This window comes from Monopterus albus, unplaced genomic scaffold (assembly GCF_001952655.1).
Source record: "Monopterus albus unplaced genomic scaffold, M_albus_1.0 scaffold3.1, whole genome shotgun sequence".
Classification (NCBI taxonomy): domain Eukaryota; kingdom Metazoa; phylum Chordata; class Actinopteri; order Synbranchiformes; family Synbranchidae; genus Monopterus; species Monopterus albus.
Window position 1 is genome coordinate 3,674,155 of NW_018127883.1, and position 25,674 is coordinate 3,699,828.

At 41.2% G+C, this 25,674-nt stretch overlaps 1 protein-coding gene across 3 annotated transcripts in view; it reads left to right on the top strand.

Annotated features, from left to right (window-relative positions):
• The window catches only part of camkmt (calmodulin-lysine N-methyltransferase), a 104,055-nt gene that overhangs the window by 62,189 nt on the left and 16,192 nt on the right, over positions 1-25,674 (top strand). For all 3 annotated transcript variants that reach the window (XM_020601527.1, XM_020601522.1, XM_020601534.1), the window contains exons 6-11: positions 222-273; positions 4,602-4,665; positions 8,663-8,729; positions 11,512-11,586; positions 17,836-17,899; positions 19,907-20,038. In XM_020601527.1, coding sequence (XP_020457183.1) covers positions 222-273; positions 4,602-4,665; positions 8,663-8,729; positions 11,512-11,586; positions 17,836-17,899; positions 19,907-20,038 — 454 coding nt within the window. The remainder of the gene's footprint in view (positions 1-221; positions 274-4,601; positions 4,666-8,662; positions 8,730-11,511; positions 11,587-17,835; positions 17,900-19,906; positions 20,039-25,674) is intronic.

Genomic DNA, 25,674 nt, shown 5'->3' on the forward strand with positions numbered 1-25,674 from the left:
CCTGCTGACTGAGCTTGTGCGTCTCAGTGTTCAGTCTTCAGCTTTCAGGTTGATGGTTGAATTGATATTTCTTACCCTGCTGTGTTAGTGTGCGTGTGTGTACATCTGTGTGCCTTTACTGTACTGTGTGCATGTTTGCGTGTGTTAGTGCTAAACTGTTAGGTTTGGCTCAGCAAGGTGAATCTCACTCCTACTTATCTCTCTCTTCCTCTGTCTCTCAGGGGTTCAGTGTGTGAGCTTGGAGGAGGCATGACTTGTGTTGCTGGGCTCATGGTAAGTGGCACACACACACACACACACACACACACACACAGACAGGTTTGCAGTGTGAAGTGGCTCAGCTTTCCTAATGAAAATGACCATCACCAATCAATAGGTGCAAAGTATCCAAACCAATTCATATACATTCTCACTCACTTCTTGTGCACCTGCGTGTGCACCTATTTGTGTACTTTTAACAGTGTAAGCAAGCCCACATTACATTTACAGTATTTCACATGTCTACTCTTCAGTGTTAAGGATCTCAGGTCATGGCCACAGAACATCTTACTCATATGTAAGGCTAACTCCTTACTGGCTGAGTTTCTCCCATGAATCCCAGATGTGTGTCTCTCAGGTTCTTATTGTAAGAGTCAATTACAAAGTATATTATTACTACAATTAAAGTCAAAGTTAGGGCTAATGTAGAGGACTCCTAAATTAGTCAAATCTAAACACCATTAGTTGTGTTAAGTACATGTTTCTACCAGTGTGACTCAGTCAAATCAATGTGTTTTGAAATAAAAGTATATTAAAGTTTCATATACAGTGCATTCTGATGACAGTAGCGCTAGTTAAGAATAAACAGACACAAACCTTTACCATCATTACTCTGGATCTGGATTCCATTGCCCTGAGAAGGTTCATGTCCTCGGTGGACACTCCTTGGTGGGAGACGGTGTCTGTGCCTGCTTACTGTGTCTCCTTGTGCCACATCCACACATTTAATTTATTACACTAATAAAGTTCACGTATATTCAAATAGCTTTAAATTGCATTTTCTTTTTACATTATATTTGTCACACAAGTGCTTTATTTGTTAATATGGCAAGAATATGTGTACCTCTCTTGTGGGAAATTAAGCAGTACAGAGTCAACAAAGCTCATCTTGTAAAGGCAGCTTTCTCCATAGTAACATGGTTAGCCGAGTTTTATTATACATGGAAGAACTGCTCTGATTAGTGCTGTTAAATGTCTTAAAAGAAAACAGTCAGCTAGGAACTTTAGGCGACATTTTGGTAGACTCAGTGCTTACAAACCAGACTATCAAAAGAATTAGCTAAAACACTTATTTGATATAATGTGATTGAAGCCTTTTTCCAAACTATCTTATAGTTTTGAATTTAAAAATGATTGTAAATGTTCAGATGTGATGTGAGGCAAATTTTTAGGACTTGAAGGGATTATTTTTGAGTTTATATGCTTTCATTATTTTTATCAGCACACACACACACACACACACACACACAATCAAGAGACCACCTGAGTATTGACACCTCGCTATATGATGAGCTAGGGTCTTAAAAGTTGTATTGCATTGACATGTTGCTCACACACTGACACTCTCAGATATACCACAGTCTGTCAGCCATAGGGTTTATTAGCCAGGGTCTTAAGGGCCCCTTCACATAGCAGGCGTCGGTGTCCCATCGATCTGATAGATGCCATTCTGTGTTGTGTGAGTGTGTGTGTGTGTGTGTGTGTGTGTGTGTAAAAGCCTAGTTTTATCCCTTGGCAGTCAATACACCATGTTTTGACATTGGTGGCTTGAGATAGAATCCTTCCTTCACACCTCTCCTTCTCCTCCTCTCCTCTTCATCTGTCACTGACACCACATTCAGATTTCTTTCTCTGTTGTCCATGTGAACAGTTCATTAATCCTTTAGCAGTTGCATTTCATCCCTCCCTTGAGGTTGACAGTTTTGGTTTGGAGTGAAATGTCCTCACACATGCTTAACTTTTCCTCTTGCACAATCATTTAGTTTAAATTTAACGTAACAAAACTCCTGTGCCTAAATATTAGTTGTAGAGTGTAGATTTGCTGAACTTTACAAACCCCATCACTGCAGCTCAGACTCTAGGAACATTCAGGAAAAGCACGCACAAAAAAAGTGTGAGATGACGTGGAAATCTGGGCTAGGCTAAAGACTACACTCACTAATCAATCATGTTGGAAAAGCTGGACTTTATATGGCTCAGATATTTATTGTTTATGCCTTTTATCTATGAATATTTTATTTTTGCATCCATTTATTACTTTGCATTCATCATAATGTCTGTTCCATGTTGCACTGCAGGCCTATGAGAAACATTTGTTTCATTTGACTTCTTTTTTCCCCTCTATGCACCTGCATGGAAATGACAATAAACCTGAATCTGCAGGTTTATCTGAAATGATAATGATTAACTATGTAATTACTGAATACCTTCGACTTTCTGCTGCGTGTTTGTTTTCTGTGTTGCTTTCAGGGCAGGCTACAACGTTTTACTGCACTGTAATTTCTCTACAGCTGAGTTTCTGACTTTTTATTTTGTCTGTATGTTGAATCTTTATTTTAATCTCATTTTTAATGCGTATTGGTTTTACTGCTGTTTCTCTTTGCTTATGTGAAGCACTTTGTGTATGAAGTGTTATATACAGTAAATAAGGCTGACTTGCCTACCTGTATTCATGTCAAGCTTCATGGCATTGTAATAAGTGAAGCTGAAAAAAAAATGCAGTGATCTTCAATCATTTGTGCATTTCTGTTAATAACTTGGCTTAAGCTTGATGACCCCTTCACTTCTCTATGGCTCCATCCTACAGCTACACTTAGAAACTATATGCACTTATTATTAAGCTCATGAAGGCAAATGCTTAGATTTCTTTTTTTCCCATTTTACCTGTCTCTCTATCAGACTGTTAGAAATTGTTTCAAATTATTCCCATCTTTAAATTTGATGACCCAACTCTTTGTTTCATACCATTTTACCAGTTCAAAATATGATCGTCTGTAACAAAGCACCTACTGTATAAATATTTTTGTCTGTGAATATGATGTTTGTTCTAACCAATGAGCTATCGGGGATGCGTCAGGGAAGCATACCCAGTGTGCACATAACCAACCACTGTAAATGTGCTGCTTCTTGTGTTGCATAATACTCCACCTGACAGATGCACAGTGATAGGCTGCACAAGTTACTGATACCAGCATGTTGTGTGTTTAATAGCTGACCTGTTAGCTCTTTCTTCACCAGTGGGGAAGGTAGCCTTTCTTGCTTTTATCAATTATTTGTTCTTTGTTCTTTACTAGAATGTAGAGAAATTCTCAGATGCCCAAAAGTAGTTTTGGACAGTGACACACTGTTACTGCTTTTTACTGCTAAAACATCTCAAATGTATGATTTGGGTTTGATATTGTATCAAATTACTAACTTGACAGCAGTGCACCATCTGACACTTTGATAACCTTTGTTTAGATTTCAATCTTTGTGAGCATTTTAAATAACCTGACTTCACGTGTGTATAGTGGTGGGTCATGGGGTGTAGCTAATGGGTTGCAAGGTTGGGCTTCTGATCGTTCAGCTGGATGCTCCGGTTCAGCCTGGAGGTCCTTCCTCCTTTTGAGCAGCTGGCAGAACGCACAGCACTCAGTGACCCCCTGACTCACCCCGCAGTGCCTCAACATTTGTGTGCCTGTGTGTGTGTCTGTGCATGTGTGTTCTGTTTGTTTCAGAAATTTCCGTAGACCGGGTATACTACATCATGTATTTTCTATATGCCAGATGAGTCAAGATTACATCGAATCGGCCGTACAGGATTTGTGCGCATGCCAACACAATAGATGCTTGCACTTATATTCACCATGTGTATACGCACACACACACACACACACACACACTCCTTAACAGAAACTGACAGCCTGACACACACTTGCTGATATAAAAAAAGCAGCTGTAAAGAAAAGAGAATGTGAAAAGATGAGGTTATAGTAAAACACACACCTCTCTATCTATATCACCCTCGCACAGAGACACAAAGCTTTCTATCCATTCTCCTGTCTCCCTCCCTCTCCCCCCTTTCTCTTCATCTCTCATAGTCTGTACCGCAAAGTTATATGAAGGGCATCAGGCAGGCCCAGCAAGCTGAGTGCAGAGTGACAGCAGCAAACGGAGTGATGTCTCGGCCCGATAAACACCCAGCTTCAAATGAAAAGGCTCTGCGCTTGCCATCATCCCCTGTCACAATGCAATTACTGAACAGAGTGATAGCAAGATAGCAGCCCCCACCGCTAGCCACAATGATAAAAGTATTGACTGATTTGATTGAATGATTAAAATAATGCAGACATAAAAATGGGGTGAAGATAGAGAGGGAAACGGCACAGAGGAGAGGGAGCATTGGAGAGAGAGGATGGGGTGGGCTGGGCTGCCAAGAGTGAAGCTTTGTAGATATGGTTATGTCATTATTGTGTGTGTGTGTGTGTGTGTTTGTTCAGATGTTTGCACCATTCAAGGGTGCTTTTGGTTTTGTTCTTTTGTTCTGTGTTGTTTCATTCCTCTGTCTCTTTCCTGTTTCTCAGGTTGCCATTTGTGCTGACGTGAAGGAAGTTCTGCTATCAGATGGGAACGAGAAGTCCATTCAGAGTATCCTTTCATCATCCCCTCTCGCTCAGCATTTATTTATATGCATTTATCAGGATTTGTTTCTGTGATGGTAAATGGTCTTATACTTGTATAGCGCTTTCACACTATTTGGCCATTCACACTCCCAAACACACACACACATTCACACACCGGTGACATAACTGGGAGCAACTGGGGGTACAGTGTCTTGCTCAAGGACACTTCGACATGTTGACTGGACAAGCCGGGAATCGAACCGCTAAACCTCCGGTTAGGAAACGACCCGCTCTACCTCCTGAGCCACAGCCGCCCCCAATGTGTCTGTCTTTTCTATGTGGGTTTCAAAACATATGTGTTTACATATACCTTCTGTCAAGCGTCTCTCATTCAGTATTTGAGTATACAAACTTATGCTCGTAGTGCCTGTGTCATCTCCCCTGTCATCAGCCCCATATCAACTCACTTCCACCTCCATCTTTTTCTTTTAGGACACCATTCATAGAGTTTGAGTTCATGCACTCTCTGATCAGCCACTGAAACAATTTCCACAAATAATCCTTGTGCCATTCCTTACCATGTGAGTCCGTTTTGCTTGCGATGCCACTCGCGTCAAAACTGAGAAAGTTGTAGTGCTCATGGGTTCTTTTAAAACCTTGTTAATTCACTTTAAAGCGAGAGTATGTATTTTTCCCATATATTTTGGTTGTAGAAATCTGCCTCAAAACGTAATGTGGAGAGGTGTTGTTGAAGCCTCTTGTGACCCGGACTCATTGAACAGCACAGGCAGCAGTGCAGAGATGTTAGCTTCTTAAAGGTTTTGGGCGGGACTGACCTCTCTAACCAATCAGAGGTTTTCAGTTATTTCAGCTTTATCAGTAGGTTTTGTGCAGATTGTAATAAAGCATAGTAGAGAAGGGAGAGGGAGAGCTGGACGGAGCAGAGTGGATTAATACTGTATATACTGTAGTTTTAATTAGAAAACCGGAGAACCAGGACCCACACAGTCATCTATCCAACCGTTTGGTTTTTAAATATACACAGGGTTAAATAATTTATTATACTTCAAGATAAAAATAATAAAATTATTGTAAGATGATACAATTTTCAGTTAACATTTCAGTGTTAATCTCTTCCACGTTATGCGGGCAAGACTAATTTCTTATGCAATCTATTTTTCCAGTGGCCCAACTGCAACCTTACCATGACTTGTTGAGACTGTGTCATAAACTGAAAGCAGACATGTGCTGTAACTTTTGTGTTTCATCCCTAAAACTATTGTGCTGGAGTGAAGGATGAATGGCCCTCCACCTCCTTTATTTTCTGGCAAAAGCAGCAGATGGGGCACCCACAGTGACAAATTCCCAGCACTAGTGCTCAGCATGGCATCTACCAATCCTAGCTGCCTACAACGCCAAGTTAAGAGCTCAGTAATTGCCATCCTGTCAGATTTTGTTTGAGACTTCATCTAATGCTAAGGCAAGGGCTAGGGCTTGATGAACAATCAAGGTTTGTTTAAAGTGTTTGTGTGTGTGTGTGTGTGTGTGTGTGTGTGTGTGTGTGTGTGTGTGTGGTTAGGTATTAGGCCTATAATTAAGTTTTTCGGACAAATCTTTAGGTGAGTTTTTTTTTTCTTTTTGCCGACATTTGTTCTTTGAGTGGGCTATTGATCAACTCTGTCGGCTTGTAGACCATCCTTCTCTTATTTTACACTTCTCCCTGTCTGATCTCTTTTGTAGCCCCTTGTTTCCCTCTCTCTTCTTTCCATCTTCACTTATTTCTGCCCTTTTTCTCCCATCCTTTCTTTTTTTAACTTTTATACAGACAAGAAAAAAGACACTGACATGGTTGGTTCACAGAAGCAGGGAATATAAAAACGCATTCCTTTCCTTTTGACTGATATGGGACTTCCAAATTTAGCCTTGCTTATAATATCTCTGTTTCAGCTGGCTACTGTGCTCCTTTACCGATCACAATAGGACCAAACAATAACATTATGGAGGCTGTAAAACACACACACACACACACACTTGGCCACACCAACAATACACCACTGACCGACCGCTTTGTTTCGCAGTACAAACACGTAGAGAGAATGGATCGCACACACACAGACAGTGAGAGGGAGAGTTGAGAAGGACAGATAATTTGTTCTTGGCTCAGCGTGACATTTCCTCTCACTGAGGAGGCTGTTGATCTTGCCTTGTGCTAATGACCACCGTCTCATTAGACTTTATTGTGCAGCAACTGTCACAATAGAACGAGAGAGTAGGTTGTGATAGGTCTATTTTTTGTTTTTTTTACAGTGAAATAGATAATTTAGAAAAATAAATTGTGACTAGATAGCATTTAGTTAAATACAGAATAGATTTCCCCTTTTCCTATAAGTTGTTGATCTCATTTATAGTGCAGAAACACACACAAACACACACCACAGAGCAGTGGCTCCGTTGCCGTGACCTTGAATACTCATGTTGAAAATCAATTGAAATGTTCCATTAAGAATGATTGATGCATGTCGTTGGCTGCTACTTGTCTACTTCGAGTGACGGGAGCAAATATTCCTCCATTTTAATGTTCAACGCTCAAATCTCTTGCTCACTCTTCCCCTATTTTGATGTGTGTGTTTTCAACTCATGTTTGTGCATGTGCCAACTTCTCCCCCAGTGTTGCTGATCATGGGATTACAGTAAGCTGCTCTGCTCTTCACCCTGTCAACTCTATGCATAACAACAATGATGCACCTGTGTCCAGCGTGTGTGTGTGTGTGTGTGTGTACCTGTTCTTGCACTTGCATTTAAATGTGTGCTAACCTACATATTACTGTGCTTTTGTGTCTGGGAGGCCTCTTTGATTTTGGATTGTCTCTCTAGCTATCAGTCCCATCTATCAACTTAGCGTGTGTTCCTGCTCTCTCTATCTCACTCTCTCTTGCTCTGTCTTTGTTGATTGGATTTGTCTCAGCTCTTTTCAGGCTTTAAAGACAAGGAAATCCTAATTGAATTGCTTTGCAACTCTACAAGCCAGTGTATTAATAGACAACTTGACATCAATCGCCATGCCTTTGTGTGCATTCATCTGCATGTGTGTTTCAGTGTGTGCGTGTGTGAGAGCGACAGTGTAAATTTGTATCTCTGTGGTTAAAAGCCTTCCCATTGATCCAGCTACAGGTTGCTGTGATCTGCTTCTGCAGGCGGGCTCTCTATCCCTGGAGATCATCTCTGCTCACTCATGCTTTCTCTTCAAAGTTGTCTAGCATATGTGTTTTACACAGACTATACGTAAGACCCTCTGTCTTGATGTAGCTTTGACACACCGAAAACCAGACCATTGTTCTTTCAGTGGGGCAGTCAGCAGTTTGAATCCTCTGGTTAGTAAAGTTAAGTGTGGGTGGCAGATGACCAGGGTTCTTTCCTCCGTTCTACGAGTCATACGTTTCCAATATGCCATGGTTCACCCAAAGAGTTTTTGATATTTGGCAATAAATTTACCTTTTCAAAATGTATTGAATTACTTCTGATGGCAAAAGGTTTTATTTGTAGAAAACTGGTGTAACCTCTTTGTCAACCAGTTTTCGCAGACCCCATTCTTTGTCATGCTGTCTGTTTTGATACCTCCACTGGTGCTAAATTCTGCACATGGTGGCTTTAATTTACATCCACTAGAGGACTAACTGCAAGGATTCAGCACATGCATTTTTAATGATGACTTCTCTGCATTTTGCTTTATCTAGTACAAATGTCCTTTGCCGCAATGACCGTATGCAAACAAAAAAATATTTTATGTATTTATGTTATATATTATAACATTGTTTGTGATAGACTGGCAACCTGGCCAGGGTGTATCCCGCCTCTCGTCGAATGTCAGCTGGGATTGTCTTCAGCCTCCCTGTGACCTTATTCAAGAGTAAGCAGTATAGATAATGGATGGATGGATGGATGGAATATAGCAATGTGTGTGTTCGTGTAGTTGAGAATGTAGTTCGTGTGTCTATGATGAACCCTTGACTGTGGCATGTCAGATGTACGAGGACTCATCAAGAGAAACAGGCAAGCTGGAAGGTTTGGGACAACACATGTGTCTGCCAGGTGAGAACATCTTCACAGCTCTTTATGGAAAGATGCATGATGTCTCACTGCACAAAAAAAAAAACTAAAAATATATGCCTTCAGTGCATATATTTTTAGTTTAGGTTGCCCCAATGAGAATGTTACCCAAAGAATGCCTGTCTAGTTCTGGTCATGCTCAACACTGATGCAGCACAACTAACTATTCTGTTTTAATCAAGTAACACATAACCTCCTGGGAGATGCAACCAGTCTCACTGAAGACACCAACAAATATAAAAGCTACATGAGAATAAAGTGCATATGAAGCGATACATAAGAGAAATGTTTCCCCAATTGTGCAGCTCAAGAGTAAAATACTGAGGAAGACTGTGGTGATTTATAGACACGTACTGTTCTGTACACCTATTTTTCAACTTTCACCAACTTGAGGTGACCTTTGGACAAATACAAAAATGTCTTGGATACCTAAACCTATTCAATAGCAGGTCCTGAACAATATTTGATTACTCACAGACATTTACACCTGGCAAACAGGAAATTGGTTTGTTCAGTTTGTGCCTTTGTCAACTCTTTATACCACTGTATTGTGTGAACCTTTTGTGTGAATCCCATGAATCGCTAATTTCAAATTAAGTCTGATTTTTAGCATGATTACATTCTTCAAATGTGTTTGTGGGTTCTTGTGTCATCCAAGCAAATGATTCCCTTTGATAGGGAGTCTTCATCCAGAAACTATTGAGAGAACTTTCCGCAACACACATATCCACACCCCATATGCTAGAACGGGCGAAAACATTAATTGTTAATTGTTGTCCCTGCCTCTAAAAAGCTATTTTGCCATTGACTGGCTGTTTTGCTTCCCTACTCTTCTTTTTCTCTCTCTCCCTCTCTACATTCATCCTGACTGTGCATATTAACACAAGTGGAAGATGGAGTGAAAAAAGTAAACGTATAATTAGGCTACATTACTTTGATTGTTTTCTTTTCAGATTATGCCTGCTGTCATCGCTGCACCACAAGAGAGGGCGAAGGGCACAAAGCGATTGGACAAGGGGAGGGAGAGGGAGGGGCATGTTGCGTGATGGTGTGTGCACATCCATTCGTATGTGTGAGCGCGTGTTGGGACCCCCTGCTGTGAATCGAGATTGTGTTTCTAGCGGGGCCTAATGTTTTGTTTACTGAGTGTTAATAATGCCTAATTAATAATCCCCTAATCTGCCTGACGGCCTGAGAGATAGAAAGAGGGAAAATGGAGTGGAAAAAATGATGGAGGAACAGTACGCAGTGTTAGCAGAGCTCTTACACCATCTGGAACAGCCAAGTTACAGCCAAAGGAAAAGAAAGACTCATCAAACAGTGGTATCTGATACAAAAACTAGAAACTTCAGTGTTGTATTTAGCATTGAACAGTCAAGATCAAGTGGCAGATTGTCTGAGAAAGACATTCATGAAATATAGAGTGAATATAGAGAGGTTTGTTTGTGGTGGACACCAACAAACCTGGCAACCTGAAGACAACAGTGTGTGTCACTTCTGCTCTCAAGATAGAGACAGAGCAACATGTCATGCTCAAATAGCAAGAACATGTCTCACTCTCCACCAGATTGCTGAGCTAAAATCTCACTCCTTTTGGATGACATGGACGCTGCCGTAGAAGTGTCAAAATATGTCAGAGCTTGAGGGAAAACCAGCAGAAGAACGCAGGTTCTTCAAAGTCTGCCTCCTCTTTTTTATTTTATCTCACTTCTCCGACTACCTGGTTCTCACTATGGTCACTCATCCTGTCATACATACAGATGGGCGACAAATTAAAGGAAAAATGTGCATAACGTGAACAACATTGACATTTTAGTGAACATCTCTACAACAGCTTCAGTGCTCTTCTGCTGGAGGGAGGAAATATCATCATTCCAAAACATACTGTATTTCCTCATCATGTCCAACACATGTTTTTATACCCATTACGCTATTCAGTAAGCTAGATCTGCAACTATTAGTGAGTTCACTGATAGAAAGCAAAAATCACCAACATTTTCTGGTTCTGCCTTCTTTAATGTGAGGAATTGATGCTTTTATTTGTTGTATGTAATACATGTTGTGGATAATAAACTGAGTATCTTTGGATGTTTTGGTTGGACAAAACGACATTTGAAGACACCACCACTGACTCGGGAAAGCCAAAATGTTTTTTAAACCAATTTTTGACTTTCTGTGAATGAAAACTAATGAAAAATAATCTTCAGATTGGTCAGTGACCCCTGCATTTTTATTTACACTCATTTGTTCAGATTTTCTGTGAATTTGTCATCCATGTATATATTTTACATTTTAGTGTATGTTGTGTAGAAATGTGCAAATGATTCGTTTTTTATTTTCTTCAACCTGCTTTGGAAATGGCCATGCCAATAAAGCAAGAAAGAGGGAGAGCGAGCACAGCGTGGATGTTGAATGGCACCATGTACGTACTGTAGGTGGCCTTTCTGTGTGTGTGTCTGGGTGTGTGTATTCACATGGTATAAATGTCAAGTGTCATGTCAGAAGCTCCCACTCTTTACATCACAGATGACATGTCTTCCCTCCCTGATGCTTTCTCCAAGTCTTCAGTGAAGCAGAAAAACAGTGGGGGTCAGAGAGAGAGGTGTCAGGGAGCAAGAAGCTCAAAGGGTTGGAAAGATGGAAAAGAAGTGGTGAAGGACAAAAGACGGACAAGCTGGTGTTGCTTGCAGCGCACGCTGGCTTCCTTGTATGACCAGCTATGTCGGTACTAAACGTTGGCCTCTGTTTTATGTGTGTGTTACAGGGCGGTGAGGTGGGACTGCGAGTCGGACATTTCAGCACTAGAGGGTCACTTTGACATTGTCATGTGTGCAGACTGGTAGGTACACACACACACACACACACATAGATTTACAGTATTTCTGTGTGTGCCTTCATGGCATTAATTTTCACTTTTGCATGGCCCCCCCACCGGCGCCTGGAGCTTCCTCTGCCTTGTCCACACACAAACATACATTCACACACACACATACACATATGCTCAGATGCCCGTCTGTGTCCATTTTACACCAAATTGCCTCGTTTTCATGCTTGGTGTCCCAGCAAATGGATGACTTAGGCAAATTGCAAATAATTGCGCCTTGACAAGGAAGGAGACATAGTAAGATGAAGAAAGAGTTGAGGGCAGATGAAGGGAGTAGAAATGGAGCTGGAAATGGGCAGATAGAGCAACATAAACACAACAATTAGTCTATCGGCCATTGAAATTTGGATCTTGTGGCCAATTAAGAATTACATCTTTGCATCATTCAGTTGTATTGTGTGAGATGAAATGTTGTGAAAGACAGTGCTCCTCTGAAATGTGATACAATATATAATATAATATAAAAGCTTTTGGCAGTTTATCAGGTACACCTAGCTAAAACTAATGTCTGGCAGTAAATCCTTCTTTCATGACGGTGAAACTGTTCCATTTTTGTTGAAGCTGTTTCAGAGAGGAATTGATTCAACTGTATCATCATTTTGGTAGCTGCTGAACTGTACTGTAGTATACAGAGTGCTGTTGCTGTTATTTAGATGAAATTTGACATTCAAGGGGATTAGAAGATGTTTGGAAGATACAAGTTATCAACGTTTAAAGAAAAACTTGGGACTCAGGTGTCAGGAGATGGGTGTCAGAATGTGTGCAGCTTATATGGTTGTGGAAGGATTTCATGCAGAACATGGGCAGGAATTTTATTTGGCCTCAACAAGGTTCAGGCAAACCTCCAGCAGACTCTTAAGGGGAGAAACAGGGACTTGCCCAGAGGTTTTTGGGAGGAGAGGAGTCCTGCTGATCTTGACTGGTGATAGACTGGTTAGATGATAAAAGGTTAGCTGATAAAAGGAACATGCTGACAAACTCTTCTGAGATCAGGAGACTCAGGAAGTCTTACTCAGTCTTCTGGTGGAAGCCAATGTTGGATTGTAATGGTTCACCTACCCAGCGAGGTTCAGTACAGTGCCTAAGGACTGGAAGATAGGCAAGGTGGTCCCTCTTTGTTAGAACTAGTCATGGAACAGTGGGCCAGCCATAGTACTTCTCTTAAGTTATTTGAGATCTTGAACAAATGGCATTCATGTCCTTTTATCTTCCACCGCATCTGCACGCACACACATAGAATTGTTGTTGCTCAAAGCCAAAGTACTTGATTATTTTCCAGAATCACATACACTGAACAAAACCAGTGTGTGTACAGTGTGTGTGTATCTATCTGCACGAATGTGTGCATGTGTGCTAAGTGCAGCATTAGCAAACACCGTTATCATTATTGTAATGTCACGGTCATTACAGGTAATAGTCAGGTACAGCAGCCGGAGAGAGAAAAAGAGCAGACAGCTAATAGAGGATATTTACAGTGGACTAGTGTATATGCATGCATGTGCATAATAGATAGCAGCAGATAGTGTGAGAACAGAGTAAATTGCATGTGAATTTTTGATATCACAGGTTCTTCAGATTTCCCCGTTGTCTCAGCAGAGATACATGCTAGACTCATGGGTCTGTGTGTGTGTGTGTGTGTGGGGGGCTCCCAGATGTTTATTCTGTGGTGCCATCTTTTCTGTGTGTATGTGAGTGAGTGATTGTGTGATAATTGCAGTGGTGATGGCTGAAGAGTGATGGCTGACCGATTAACAGGCACATCATTGTGATGATCACCTGTGAAAAGGTCAACAACATGGCTTCCACTTTGATTAAGTATAGCTCCCACTGGTAGCAATGGAACCACCGCTGAGAAGAGAGAAGGGCAGAAGAAAGGAGGGGAGCACAGCAAGGACAAGTTTAGTGTAACATTATGTATCAGTAGTCCATTATGTGCTAACTTTGGATATCCCACCTATGCTTGAAGAGGGAGTATTATGCAAAAAAGAACTGTTGAGTCTTGGAGTGGATTTTGCAGCTAGAGATGTTATTTACAGTAAGTGCTGTTAAAGTATGAATCTAGAACCGCTCACTGCTTCACCAACTTTTTAACATGATGAAATTGCACCACTTGAACAGCCTCTCTGTGTGATGTCACAACTGGGAAAATATAATTCAACATCTGAATCATAGTTAAGTACACAGTACTGCCAATCAGTCACAATAGCTGTTGATTGCTGCAGTTATGTCACAAAATTGTGATGTAGGAACTTGAAATCTCCAGGTCACACTGAGAACGGACATGCCAGCTTGTGCCCACCGGTTGTTAATCTCCTTAATTGGGGAGATTTGATTGGACTTCATTTTGTTGTCAGAATTATTTCTGGCACTTGTCCTGTGTCCCAAGTCATATCCTGTTTAACACGCATACTGTAACAAAAACACAACATTTAATCAGAGTGCAGAAGAAATACTATACCATGTATTGGGTCTGAGCTGACCCTGAGCTGCATAATTCCAGTTTCAGCAATCAAAATGGATGATAAATGATAATAAATCATAAATCAGAGGAAATATTTAACTTAACCATGAAACAATGATGCTACTGCCCTGCTGTCCTGGCCGCCCTCTCTCTGTTGATCTGCTCTGGAGCTCCGCAGCGGTGGCCTCATCTTGTTCTGGTGCTGGTGGTTCAGGGTGCGTCTGTTGTCTTGTCTTCTATGTTCTGTCCTCTGTCAGTAAACATGTTATTTTTTGTTGCCATAAAGAAACGGAGGAGAAGAAATACTACAAACATGTATTACATCAGGCAAACATGTAGCTGTTCACTCTCTGTGGGACAGTAAAGCTTCTGTTTGAAGGCAAAAGCTGAGAGCGGGGTATATACAGTTTGAAAACTTTACTCCAGCATTTAACCCTGTTTAGCCGTCAAGCTGAGCAGAAAGACATATGTATCACAAATAACATAATCTGTGTGCTGGCTCCAAAATCCTTCTCTAAGATCTTGGTTTTTCAAAAGTATAAACAGTAACAGTCAATATCTAAGTGACTGCACAGAGAGAAAGACACAGTAGTGCAGGAATAGCAGAGTGTTTGTGTGTGTGACAGACAGAGAGAGAGATTCCTGCAGTGGGCAGGCAGGTGGCAGAGAATCCTTGGCTGGGATGTTGGCTTGTTTCTTTTCCCCAAAAGCCATCCATGTGTGGGCACTGAGATAAATCTGTGTGTGTGTGTGTGTGTGTGTGTGTGTGTGTGTGTGTGTGAGAGAGAGAGAGAGAGAGAGAGAGGGAACTTGTGTGTGTTTTCTACTTTCATGCTACACTCACCAGCCACTTTATTAGGGACACCTGTACAGTTGTACTGTATGCAGTTCAGTGCAACACTTCCATCTTAAAATTTGTGTTTTTGAAGCTCAACCTGTTTCAGTGTTTGGTGAAATTGTCATAAAAGTATACATTCAATCTTATGTTTATTTATTGAGGTCACAGTTAAAGGTGGTGTTTTACTGGACTACATTATATATTTATATATATTTTTGTTCTCCCCAGCTACAATATACAATATATAATACCACAGTCAATGAATCAATCAAACCTTATTTATAAAACATCTTTAGTCCAAGTTAGCACAGTTTACACATGACTGACAACCTGATAACAACACAGAGGTTTGAGACTAATGCAAGGAAGATTTTTTTTTAAAAAGGTGAACCACAATAAATGTAAAATAAAAAAGAAAATGAGATCAAAGGTAGTAAGAAATAACATATGAATAATAAAAGTAATATCACTACACTTTGTGTCACAAAACCTGAAATAAATAGTTAGGTCATACACAAATTAATTTCATAGTGTATATAAAAATACGTCCTTGCATCTTAACCCTTAAATTTCCTCTTGGGAAACTAAGGCCACATGATGTCATATGTTTCCACGGTCTCGCCCTCCAGACCTGACAACATCCTGTATGTTCACATACGTGTAACAGGCAAAAATAGCAGCCATGCTCACACACACACACCAGTTTTGTGCCCTTTGACCTCCAGTCAGTTTTGACTGGAGTTGGTGGGGATGTCCTGGGTGGGAGGAGTCAGTGTGAGACAATAGGCCTCTGGCAGTCTGGGGGCACCAGAGGTGATCTGAGCAGAGGGGCCACTCAATTTGAGAGTCCATAAATGTTAGCCTGACATCATAAAACATCCCAGGCAAACAGTGTAACAGACTGTGAGACATCCTTTTAGCAGGCAAAGTCCGACATCATTTTATATTGTTTACATTTTATTCGCCAGCAAGAGAAACTCAAACCACAAAGCACTCGTTTCCATAATGCTGATGCCAGGCGGCGAAATGATAGCAGTTGAATGGAAATAAGTATTTTTGTATAGTCTATAGGTGGTAGACAAAATTTTATTAGCACCTCATTTAACTGTTGCCCTCCAAATGACACTCTGTCCTTCCCCTGCCCTCAGTGTGTGTGTCTGTTTCAGCTGTTACCTCCACCCAACTAGCTCACTTCCTTGTTTTCATTACCACTTACTTTTCCCATGAATTGATATCTGTGGCAAAATAAACCAAACACACACACCTCTCACCTTTCCAGTCAAATAAACTTGGCAGCTCTGTCTAACCTTAGAAGAACAATAAACATACATACATCCTGAGTTTGGTAAGAGTTTGTAGTTGTAAGGTTTTTTTTTTTTTTACATTTCCTACTCCTATATCCCGACTACACAAATGACACTGTTAAGTTTTTTTGTTTTTTTTTTAATTAATATTGATTAGACTGCAAAAACATATTTGTGCAGGTATGTCCAGAAATACAGAGAGGAGCTGGTATGACGTGCACCTCTCCCTGGGATCAGAGGATTTTGAATTAAAGGTCAGAGGCTGTGATTGTCACTCCACTGGCCCACTAAATGGGTGTGCAGGATTATGTCAAATCTGCACTGTATTGTTCCATTTTAGTCAAATTACTCCACTCTCATCTATGATAATAGGTGTACACACACACACACACACTGCACTACTTACTTGCATAATGGATTGAAATTTGTCATTGTGGATATAGAAACAGGTGTTACTTTGTTTAGAATGTGATTGAAGTCGGGGCTCTGTGTGTGTGTGTGTGTGTGTGTGTGTGTGTCTGTGTGTGTTGCTCATTTCTCCATCTCATGCAAAACTCTCACTCTTATGTAAAAATCAACTCGTTTTCAAAAAGTGAATTATGTTGTGTGCATATGTATGTGTCCAGTTGTCATGACATTACTTAACACATGCAGTATTTGATCATGCAAACTGTCACTTTTCATATTGTATTTATACCTGTAATAAACCTACATTTATGTCAACTTAACCTCTCAAAAATGATCTTAAAATGAACACCTTTGGTTCATCCTTAAGGGGTAGGAGGGGGAGCTACCAATGCTGAGACCAAGTCTACACCCTTGTCCTCAGCTGATAACATAGTTACCATAAGAGTGAAATGGACAGAAGAGTGCGGGGTGTCTGCAAGCTTTGTTGTTGTTTTGCTTCTAAAATTCACTTCAAAAAAGGAGCAATTTTTTGTTAAGTTAATTACTGTTCCTCTAATAGAAAGAAGTCTCTTCTGTGTCTTTGTTTCGTTCATTCTCTTTGCTTCGTTCTCTGGTTCATACAACCCGGCCGTTCTCTTCACATCGTGCATTACAGAAAACCTAATGATTTTATATTAATTAGTTCTACAAATTACAGAGTGGTGACTTATATATCATCATACATTAGCCATATGATACCTGAATTAGTTAAATATGTTAATCATACATATTGCAGTATAATGGAACCAGTTAATTAATTTTTTTTATGTGATTGTTTTTCTTTTTGTGTTGTTTTTGTTCTTATATCTACATATTACCACATAGTGCACATTCCAGGTATTAATTCCACTAATTCAAGGTGCTTTGAAGTGTCTCCGTAGAAGTGTGTGTGTGTGTGTGTGTGTGTGTTCACTGGAGGCTGTGGTATCTGTCCACGCTGGATTTTCTGATGTTCTGCATTCCTCTCAGTGCCTCAACATTGGGCTGAGGTGAATGCACATGGAAACTGACATAAACAAAAAAGAAGAACATCTGATGAATGCAAATAGTTTCGCCCCTTATTCGTAAACAAAAGAAAATAAATAACCTGCTGCTTTATCTGGAGCCGCTATCATAACAATACATTCTAACCTGACTCTCCTTCTCCCTCCCAGTTTGTTCCTCGACCAGTACAGAGCCAGCCTGGTTGATGCTATAAGGAGATTACTGCAACCCAAAGTAAGTGTGTCCGTGTGTGTGACTATGGTATATACTGTATCTCTTCTTGTCTCTTCCTCTAAATCACCACCCCCTCTTCTCAATCAAAATTAGGCCCTGCGCAGAACCCCATAGACATTAATAGTCTGACAGGATTAATATCATGTAATGCTTCAATGGTTATTATGACCAACTCGAATCCATCACTCTGATCTCGGTCTCTCTCTTTCTCCTGCCTTCCCTTAATCATAAATCCGAGGCAACTTCTCCCTTTTGGCCTCACGATAAGACCCCATGCTGTGACAGCCAAAGCAAATGAGCGGAAAAAGCAAAAGCCTTGAAGAGATAGGGTTGAGATTTCTTTTCATCTGAGGGAAGAGGGTGTGTTTTAAGTACAGAGGCCAGACTGCTATAGAGAATATCTCTTTATGAAAAAGAGGTGAAAATGGCATAGAAGGGAAGGAGGAAAGGACAGGAGTGGGAATGACAAAGGTGTGGGAATTTGATTGACACTCTCTTCATCTAGAATCCCAACATGACTCTTGTTTGAAGTCTTTTATAGATGGTGAACCAGAAAATTACACGTCGTATGGAGGATTTCATCTTATCACTAAGTCTTTAGGAGTCAGTCCACCCAAATCGCATAAAAACTTAAATAACACAATTAAGCAGAAACCTTTCTTTTCATAAACTCTCTCTGGATAATCCGTGTGAAAACCGATCATGTTCTGTAGGCAACCCAGTCCAAATGGGGCTCTGGAAAGAAATGGCGCTGCTGGGATAATGTCATTTTAAATGCAATCAGCACTTTCAGTGATATCCTGTTCCTTTCCATCTTACTGGGGTGGAGGCAGAATGTGTCACAGATACCTGAAAACCTGGGCACATAAAACCCCATAAATCCTCTAGGTAGATACCGCTAGAGGTCCTTTTACAGTTTGGGTGAACTAACCCTTTAAAATCTTTATTTAAAATAGCAGAGGTAATGTTTTTAATATTACATTCAGCTCGGTACCACATTTCTGACTGTGACATTCACAGCAGCACTCACAAAGTGAACACGCATCTCTGTTGCAGTTGAATCCAGAAGCTGCTGTGGTTGAATGACAAACATGACATCTGGCCATTGTTGTACATCTGTGTGTTAAGTCTCTCCCTCTCTTTAATCCAGCAGAGATAATTCAGGGGTTAATATGATTTGAGTGTCGGCCATCAGACTGTCGCTGCCACAACAAGCTTTGCCTAATATTTAATAATTTGCTGAGCTGATTAAACAATTTACAAAGCAATTAATTCTCACATCTAATGGCGCCAATTTGTTGTTTCTGACAGAGGTGGTCCATCCGGTGGGCTGAATCCCCTTAATCAGCTCATTAGTGCCATGGGAGTTTAGTCTGTTTGTTTGCTTATTATGCGTTTTTAGAGAAAGAATGAGATTTGGAGAAAAATGCAACTGGATTTACAGATGAAAAATCATCTGTCAAAGAGAGTGATCCTGCTGTTTTCACTGCCTCTGTGTTCATTTAGCTTGTGTCGGTACGTGTGTTTGTGTGAGTGTTCTCTTTGCTCCATTTAATTAAAACAAAAACATGATCAGCATGAAATAAAACTAAAAGCTGAAGGATTTCAAAGAAACTTTGAACCTGCCGGTAATCCTCTTAGTGTCTGCAGAATGTCTGTGATGCACATGTACACACAAACACTTTCTTCCTTTCTTTCTCATATACACAGACACACGCTCAAACACGTCAGATACATGAGTAGAGAGATTCACACTTACACATGTGTTCACATTTCTAGCACTGATTGGATTAGCAGAGCTTTTGGTTTATCATCTAATATGCAACTGGTATAAGTCAAAGAAAAGAGAGAAATATGAACAATTAAGTCTGTGTGTGTGTAGAGCTTAGCGACAGATGTTATGAGAAATGAGTTGAGAATGTACTGCATCTGTGAAGTACCCTTATGGTGCATTATATTCACAGTCTACCTCCAAAGGTCCTCACCTTCCCCTTGTTTTCTATCTAGGGGATGGCGCTGGTGTTCGCTCCGCTGCGAGGTGAAACTCTGAGACTGTTTTGTCAACTGGCCCAGCAGGCCGGACTCTGCGTGTCTGAACACCGGCAGTATGATGCTCAGGTCTGGGATGTTCATTTAAAGGTAAGAAGCATGTCCCAGAATAGAGAGGCCATATATCACAGATCGCAAGAGGCTCTACAATCTGTGGAGCATATGACACCCTGCAGTTGTTTCATTTGTTGACCAAAGCAACAGTAACAACAAAATGTTCAGTAGAAATTAAAACATAGATTCAATTTTCTTTTTTTTTTCAGTCCCAGCCTAATGCTGGAGTTGTGATTGTTGCTCCTGTCCATACTGGCCATGAAGCTATTCCTAAGGTTACATATATGAAGTGGTTACTTGCTCAGTTCAAACTGCCCAATGTGTAAAATGTCTACTTTGTGTAAAGCAGCTTTAGTTCAAAGGCAATGTTGTTGACAGCTGGGTAGATGATAGCCACACTGAGTTAGTAAGCAGACTTTCAGTTTCTGTAGAAAAATATGCAACATTGGTATTTATCTCAAGTTAATGAATCATTATGAATTTAATCAAACCCGTTTAAATAAAAATAAAGGCAACTGAATTCAAATTGAATTCAGAGATCAATGTCAATATCGAGTCCTATGTCAAAACTCGCAATCCTTACTCTAATGCTAGTTGAAACAGCTGAAGCCTTGAACTTGAGGGAAACATAGTTCACTGTGCAGAATCCATTGCTACTTATTAAAGAAACCAGCAACAATGCAGGTCATGTAATGTTGCTCCCAGCTTTAATATGGACTTGCAGATTAGCCTGTCATTTGATACACAGAAACACTTTTTGAGACAAATTGGAGCACAAACAAGCTGCCTTAACTTGGCACCATGTGAGAGAGATAAGGGAAGGAGAGAAAAGCAGAATGAAAAAGAGTAAAGGAGTGACAGAAAGCACATGAGTTGATGGTGTTAAAAGAAGTGGTGTCCAGCTGTTAACTCCATTACACACACAGCTACAGAAGAACAGGACAGCAAGGAGTGGGCTAAATTGGTGCACACACGTTCAACAACACTGGGAGGACAATTGGACAGACTGGCCATTAAAGTGCCTGTTAAGGTGGCCTGAACCTCAGCAAGGAAAATCTCACTCTTCTCTCCCCTCTCTCTCTCTCTTTACTATTTGTCCCTCACGAAATTGATCACAGTCACTCATACATTCTGTATCTAAGTGAGTCTGGATCCTTTCAAACTACATTTAGGGTGGGGGGCTTAGTCGACACAGGCCCAAATCAAATTTTCACAATCCACATTTGGCCTCCACACCACCAGTGCAGTGAGAGGGTTTCTGGACCGGAATCAAAGTCAAAAAAGCAGCAGTGAGCCTTTCTGATCAGTGGCCGATCAAATCTTGGCAGTGTCTGTCACCAGTTTGTGCAAAACCTAGCTCTATAAAAATGTTGTAACTATCAACTGATTTTCATTAGCAAACAAAAGGTTTTGTAAGAAATAAGGAAATTCAGAACAACAAGGAAAAACTCTTCACTGCTAATATATAATGTATGCCCTCCTCGTAACTCATGATTAACATTATAACAGGGAAAGCTCATGGAATCAATACGGGAAGAGCTGAACCCATTATTGAAAGAGGATGCAAAAATTTTAGAGATGGAAGAAAGGAGGGAAAGGGAGAAAGAATGGAAGAGGGACTGAAAGACAGAATGGGCATCTGTGGGATTAAAGCGGATGCTCCCGTTGCCTTTGATTAACAGAAATACAGTTTTGTTTAAAAAGACTGCTGAGAGAACTGCTTGGGCCTCAAAGCAACAGAAAACAGTCACTGAATAATTTGAATGGTTTAGCACCTCAACTGCAGAAGACAATTGGCACTCAGACCTGTTTTAGTGATGAGAGTTGCTTGACAGCAGAATGTCTTCAACAGAGAAATTCAGACTAAACTGATAAAAGAAAATAAATTAATAAGAGTCACCATTAAATTTGGCATGCGAGGGGACTATCAGAAAATTAGGCTCCCTTTTGAAATGCACACTTCCACACACACCGTCTCACACACACACACACACACACACACTGGGGTCGGGTGCTGTGTGTGGATATGAGGACAAGTTGAAGTGCCCCCTCACATCTGAAGGTGATTACGTCTCCTCTGCTTATCTTCTGATGAACACTATGAACAACCCCTGTGTGGGCTTTGTGTGTGTGTGCTTGTATGTGCCTGACTGACCATTCTAGATACATACACACACATTGTGCACACAGCTAAGAAACAAGCTATATCACAATCCCACACAGACCAGACATCACTCAGACAGCATATTGGCTAGACATTACACACAAACTCACACACCACATGATGATATCACAGCAAAACATACACTATCACTGCACGTGCACGCGCACACTCGTATCCAAATGAGCAGCTGCTACTCATTTGCACTTCAGATTAGCTTTCTTCAGCTATATTTACTTTCAGTGGGTGGACCAGAACACAAGAATAATGCATATCAGGACCAACAGTGGAACACTCACTATGGATTTTCTTTCACTGTGGCTTAAAAAAATCAAAGACATCTCCACCAAAAGGATGTGAATCAGTTTTGAGGAAAAAAATGAAACTGAAAAAGCCTATATGTATTTTTTAAATGCTAAGAATTAAGTTAAAATGTCTGTCTAAGCAGACGCAGACTTTATTGGCTCTCTATTGTGTCTTTTTTAAAGGTGTTTGAATACACTTTAAATTTTGTATCGATTTTAAAATTTGCCATAAATCTATTACATTTTTCAACAATTTGTGATGTTTATCAGAAAGTAATGAAAAAATAAACTTAGCCTGCAGATATTTTTTATTTCACATTTGTTTAAAACACTTCAGATCTAATAGCGAGTCTGTATTCCAGTTTCTGCATAATGTAGCTGAATATTTGTGACATACTGGTTTCAACAGGCCAGTATGGCAGGAAATAAATATTAATAAGGAAATGTTTCCTATGCAAAACCACGTTAAAATTTTTTTATCTGCTCTACTATTATGCATCAGACAGAACCTTCACTAAAGAATTGTTTAGTTTTCCAATATAATTTGGTTGGAATTATTAGCATGGACAAGGGAGCTAGTGTCAAATTAGCAGTATGTTAACCAAAATCCAAGCTTGTTGAAATTTTCACACAGCCATGCGATAATACTGTGTATTTGGTTGAGTTTCCACATGTGTTATTTTGAGCCAGTTTCCCTCTTTTCATGCTCCCGTAGTGACTCACAAGCTCCTCCAACTGGCACAGACGCTGCCAAACAAACCCAGTACCTGTGAGTACGCTGGCATTCCTCACTGTGCCAGATTCAACACACGTCCGAATTGATTTTGTTAGGAATATACCGCCAGTCTTCGTGTTTTTCTTTGCATGCGTTTGTGTGAAAAAGAGAGAGCATGGAGTGTTTTCAGAAATTCTTTGCAAACCATCTCTGGATCTCCAGCTCGCTACTCTGCAGTTTTCCAAACATACACACACTTTCACCCTCTGACACAAACTTACTCGAGGGACTCCTGACAGCAGGCAGGCCCGATGTGCAGCAGTAGTGTGTCTAAGAACTGTGTGTGTGAGTGTAAGGCATGTGCTGGGACGGCAGACAGGGCTAGCGCGTTATCCTCTTATCCCCACTGTTGTGGAATAGAGAGGGAAGCAGCTGGAGGGACTGCAAGCAGCCTGATAATGCCAGTGCTATTTTCTAACCCGCCATCTTAATCTCATTACACAAATGGTTGTGAAGAGAGAGTCATGAATTTTAATTTCTCAGAAAACACATGCGTGCACGCAAGAAAGTGTGTGCACATGTGTAGATCCCTCATCTCTCTCACTTGCATAAACAGTATCCCCACTGTGTCCATGCACTCACACTCTCCTCCCTGCTTCCTTCTTTCTGTTCCCTGCCTTTACTCTTTTCCTCTCTCTCCTCTCTCCCTCCTCAACCTGGCTCGCCCCTTCCTCCCTCCCTCCTTTCCCTGACATGCTGTATCTTCCTTCACCCCTCTCCACACTGCTCCCCTCTATCTTCCCATTTCCTACATCACGACCCACTTCTCTGTTTATTCAAGCCTGTCCTTCTATCCCTTCCTCTACTCGTCTCTCCATCCACCCAATCCTCATTCTTTGTTTCCTAATCCTGCCGAGAAAGACCCCAGACATCCGGTTCATCCATCCCTCCCTCGTCTCCAAGCCCCCGCCTCTCTCTTTTTCCACCTTGTTCACTTTCTCCCCGGTTTACGCAACAAGCAGGGTAAGAATAAATGAAAGAAAAAGGAGGAGGCAGAGAAATAGAGAGTTAAAGTGAGAGCATGAGAGAGGGAAACAGAAGCTGGGGTGAAAGTGGCAATAAAATAAATGACTTGTACCTTGGAAAGGAAAAAAGAGAGAAAGGATTGTGAGGGTGGCAGGGAAGGGGGTTGTTGGGCTGAGAGCCGATTTAGCCAGCCACCCATGAAGCTGATTAGGCAGCCCACGATCAGGAGGAACAGCTTGGCTTGTTAAACTTTTCACCTCTGCAAGCTCTCTGGCCTCACTGCATCAAGGCCCACCCCTCACCCCTGCTCCTATGTCCTTCCATCCCTCCATCACTTCCTTCCTCCTTCTGCCTGGTAGAATTTGAATGTGAATACTGGCTATGGTCCCCATAGTAGGCTCAGCAAAGGGGCCAGGCAGCTGCCCCTCCACACCCAACCACACTCTGGGGTGTCTGCTCTCACTCTACACACATATACACACCACTCTCTGTATGGGGGGTCACAGGTTCAACTACTGGCCAGTGCCTGGCGGGATGGCCACACAGAGATAAGGCGCATGAAGGGGGCTTGGAGGGGGAAAGGGAGGGATCATGCAAGAAGAAGAGGACACAAGTAGTTTGTTCATATTCAACACAAAGGAGCAAATAAGAAAAAGGCAAAATGACGGGCGATAGTAGAAAGGTGAATATCTCTTCCTGTATCAGAAAGGGAGTGATGAAACGTGTGGGAGAGATGAAAATGAAGCCCACAGGTTACCTGTTTTGTGTGTCGGAAAAGGAGTGATGAAACATGTGGGAGAGGTGAAACTGAAGCCCACAGGTTACCCGTTTTGTGTGTCAGAAAAGGAGTTATGAAGCGTGTGGGAGAGGTGAAACTGAAGCCAACACGGTATCTGTGTTGGAAAAGGAGTGATGAAACATGTGGGAGAGGTGAAACTGAAGCCCACAGGTTACCCGTTTTGTGTGTCAGAAAAGGAGTTATGAAGCGTGTGGGAGAGGTGAAACTGAAGCCCACACATTTCACATTTTGTGTGTTGGAAAAGGAGTGATGAAGCGTGTGGGAGGTGAAACTGAAGCCCACACGTTTTGTCCAAAAGGGAATGATGAAATGTGTGAGAGAGGTGAAACTGAAGCCCACAGGTTACTCTTTTTGTGTCAGAAAAGGAGTGATGAAACGTGTGGGAGAGGTGAAACTGAAGCCCACGCTGTTTCTGTGTCAGAAAAGGAGTGATGAAACATGTGAGAGGTGAAACTGAAGCCCACACGTTTTGTCCAAAAGGGAGTGATGAAATGTGAGAGGTGAAACTGAAGCCCACAGGTTTCACATTTTGTGTCAGAAAAGGAGTGATGAAACATGTGGGAGGTGAAACTGAAGCCCACACGTTTTGTCCAAAAGGGAGTGATGAAACGTGTGGGAGAGGTGAAACTGAAGCCCACGCGGTTTCTGTGTCGGAAAAGGAGTGAT